Source organism: Bidens hawaiensis, unplaced genomic scaffold (assembly GCF_021521415.1).
Source record: "Bidens hawaiensis isolate Kalapana, Puna unplaced genomic scaffold, B.hawaiensis_p1.1 tig00017053_1, whole genome shotgun sequence".
NCBI lineage: Eukaryota > Viridiplantae > Streptophyta > Magnoliopsida > Asterales > Asteraceae > Bidens > Bidens hawaiensis.
Window position 1 is genome coordinate 122,019 of NW_027492583.1, and position 3,685 is coordinate 125,703.

At 45.6% G+C, this 3,685-nt stretch overlaps 1 protein-coding gene across 1 annotated transcript; it reads left to right on the forward strand.

Moving 5' to 3' along the window:
• The first annotated feature begins 632 nt into the window (after nt 1-632).
• On the forward strand, nt 633-1,484 carry LOC143552955 (uncharacterized). The gene has a single exon (XM_077043049.1). The coding sequence runs from the start codon at nt 633-635 to the stop codon at nt 1,482-1,484; it is 852 nt and encodes a 283-aa protein (XP_076899164.1).
• The last annotated feature ends 2,201 nt before the right edge of the window (nt 1,485-3,685 follow it).

The following is a 3,685-nucleotide window of genomic DNA, read 5'->3' on the forward strand; positions in this document are numbered from 1 at the left end:
CCAAAGGCCAACCAAGAAGGAAATACAGAAAATCTGGACATCATTGGTACCGGTGAAGGTTTCGTTAACACGTCCACCATTCATCCTACCGTCACAGACAAAGACAAAACCAAAACACGTCCCAAAACAACCATGCCGCCAGATGTCATGGCTTGTTTAGAAGCAGAACAACAAAAACTGCGAGACAAAGTACAAGAGAAAATGGCATCTGTTGTGAAACCTAGAACGCTGTTCAATACAGCCTCTAGTAGCAACGAAGAAGAAGAGTACGAACAACACTCAACGCCAATTCGTACAAAGAAGTCACCACTGGCTCAACAAAACAGCAAAGAAAAACAACAGTCGTGTCGAGAAGCAGACTCGCGACTAGACGATCCAGACTATGAAGAAAGCTGGAAAGGGTTAGACGCCAAGAAATTGGTAAAATACCACCCAGAAGCGGCGGTAGATTTTTCCAAACCATACCGGCCAACAACGTCAGCGGGAAATCGATGTTTGTGGCAAGAATAGCTGAAGCAGAGCTGCCAGAAAACCCCAAAATACCCACAACGGTAGGCCAGTATGATGGCATCTCAGATATAGACGATCATTTGCAAACCTTTACAGCCGCTGGGTTAGTATTAGGATGGACCATGCCATTGTGGTGTCACATCTTTACATTAACACTAGTCGGAGCCGCCAGATCATGGTTCGAAAGATTGCCAGATGGGCAAATCACAAGCTGGGAAGACTTAGCGAAAAAGTTCACCCAACAGTTTAGTCAGCAACGGCGACACATCAGTGACCCAGCAGACATTCTGAATGTCGTCAGAAAAGATAATGAAACGCTAGAAGATTTCATCACCAGATTCAACCAGGAAGGCCTCAACATCGGCGGCGTAAGTGAAGAACTGTTGCGGGCAGCCTTTCGCCAAAACGTAAAGTTTGACGACCTCATTCGTAACCTTACGGGCAGAGATGGCATGCCCCAACGATGGGACGATGTTATGACCGCGGCCAAAAGGTACGCGCGAATGAAGCAGAGCCTGAGGAAAGAACTGGCAAAGAATGACGCCAGAAATGACATCAATAGAGCCCGCCAAGGCAAACGAATGTCCTCCGTATGGTCAAGGTTTAACAACGACAGAGAGTCCGCCACATTCGAACCTTTTAAAGCAAAACAGAAAGGTCAGACGAATGCATCTAGGTGGACCCCGCTGACAAAAAGCTCATCCCACATCATGTATACTGAAGGAATCCAGCTGAAAAAGCCGGCACCAATCAAACAAGGTCCAAATACAGATATGAAAAGTTATTGTGACTTCCATGAACAACATGGCCATATGAAAAATCAGTGTGTCAATTTGAGAGATGCAATCGAAGAATATGTCAAAAATGGTAAGTTGGATCACCTTGTCAGGAACATCAAAGGAAAATACATGCGCCCACCTCCGAGAGATGCGGAAAACCGGAAAAGAAAATCAAAGATCTCCACGCCAACATGATCTCAGGCAATGTTCAAACCAAGAAGAGAAGACAAACAGAGTGGGCGACATGGAAGGAAGAACAAGTCATCTTCCCAAAAGTAAGAGGAGGGGCAAACAAGAAAGCACCCTTAGTGATCACAGCCGTATTTGGTAACTACAGGACACCTCGTTTCTTTGTTGACGCAGGAGCAACATCCAACATCATGTACCACCAGTATTTCGACTTGGTGGAAGAGAAAGACAAGCATCGGTTAACAACTGTCAACGCTCCAATCGCGGGTTTCAACCAGAGCATTGAATACCCGCTAGGGCAGCTGTCATTCCCAGTCGAGCTAAGTGATGGGCTCCACTCACGAATGGAAGACGTTGACTTCCTGGTGATGGAGACTCCACACCCATAGTATGATATTATCCTGGGAAGAGAAGCTATTGGTGATTTCAATGCTACCCTGTCAACAGCGCATGGAATATTGGGGGTACCAACCCCAACGGGGGTAGCAATGATCCACGCCAACAGAGAATTTAACATGACGGAAAGAAAAACACCACCACAAAAGATGCCAAAAACCTCCAAGCCTAGAGAAGTGGAAAAATGGGTACTCAACAAAGAATTCCCAGAACAAAGCGTAACCATTGGACCAACTATCTCTAAAGAAGCGCGAGCAGCACTCAAAATACTTTTAGCCAAAAACATCGATGTTTTCGCCTGGAACCCGGCAGACATGACAGGGTCCCAAGAAGCAAAGACGGACACGAATTAAAAGTCAACCCAGCTTTCGTCCCGGTGGTACAAAAAAGAAGAAAGATGGGACCAGAACAGGCAAAGGCTTGCGACGAACAAGTCCAACAGTTAATAGATGCAGGCATACTCCGGGAAATTCAGTACCAAACATGGGTAGCCAACCCAGTAATGGTACCCAAGGCAAACGGCCAATGGCGCATGTGTATTGACTTTAAAGACCTCAACAAAGCGTGCCCAAAGGACAACTACCCATTGCCAGAAATCGACCCCAAGGTAGACGCATTGGTACCATTTAAGTTTGAATGTTTTCTGGACGCATACAAAGGGTATCACCAGATCCATATGGCGGTAAAAGATCAAGACAAAACAGCATTCCGAACAAACAGCGGAACATACTGTTACAAGATGATGCCATTCGGCCTTAAGAACGCTGGGTCTACATACCAGCGATTGATGGACAACGAGTTCAAGTCCCAAATTGGAAGAAATCTGAAAGTCTACGTGGATGATCTAGTCGTCAAAAGTAAGACAGAGACAACAATGTTGAAAGATATTGAAGAAACCTTCGGAACGTTAAGATCAATCAGCATGAAACTTAACCCAGGAAAGTGTTCCTTCGGAATGGAAGAAGGAAAATTCCTAGGAGTAATCGTCACAAATGGTGGCTTCAAAGCCAATCCAGAAAAATTTGAGGCGGTGTTAAAAATGCCTTCACCAAAATCCGTCAAACAAGTACAAACACTTAACGGCCGATTAGTCGCGCTGAACATATTTTTATCAAGTCATGCGGAGAAGTCTTTTCTGTTCGTTTCGACCTTGAGAAATTGCCTAAAAAAATCGCAATTCCGGTGGACAGAGGAGGCAGAGACAGCGTTCCAGCAAATCAAGACGCGGTTAGTGGAACTACCAATGCTAACAGCACCTAAAGCTGGAGAATCATTGACGGTTTACTTGGCAGCATCAGAAAGAACAATCAGTGCTGTCCTAATGGTGGACAGAAGTGGCGTCCAGACGCCCATTTATTACATAAGTCGCACCCTTGCGGATGCAGAAACCAGATACTCCACCTTAGAAAAGCTAGTCCTATCCTTAGTCCAGACGGCGCGACGATTACGAAGATACTTTCAAGGCCACCCAATAGATGTTCTCACTAACTTTTGCCTACAAAATGTACTAAGCAAACCAGAATTGTCTGGGAGGCTTGCAAAATGGGCGATAGAATTGGGAGAACATGCCATCGAATACAAACCAAGGCCAGCAATTAAGGGGCAAGTTTTGGCGGATTTCATCGCGGAAATTCCTCGAGAAAAAGAAGAGGAATGCAAAAGAGAGATCGAAGTTCCCGTCGATCAACAAAAAGACGAAGTCTGGAAGCTGTTCACAGACGGGGCCTCTAATGATGAGGGTGCAGGCGCGGGACTAAAAATAACCAATCCGGAGGGACAACACTTCACGTACGCAATCCGCCTAGAATTCA

Bases quoted from the DNA above. Each gene is read 5' to 3' on its own strand.
- LOC143552955 (XM_077043049.1), top strand. From the start codon at position 633: ATGCCATTGTGGTGTCACATCTTTACATTAACACTAGTCGGAGCCGCC.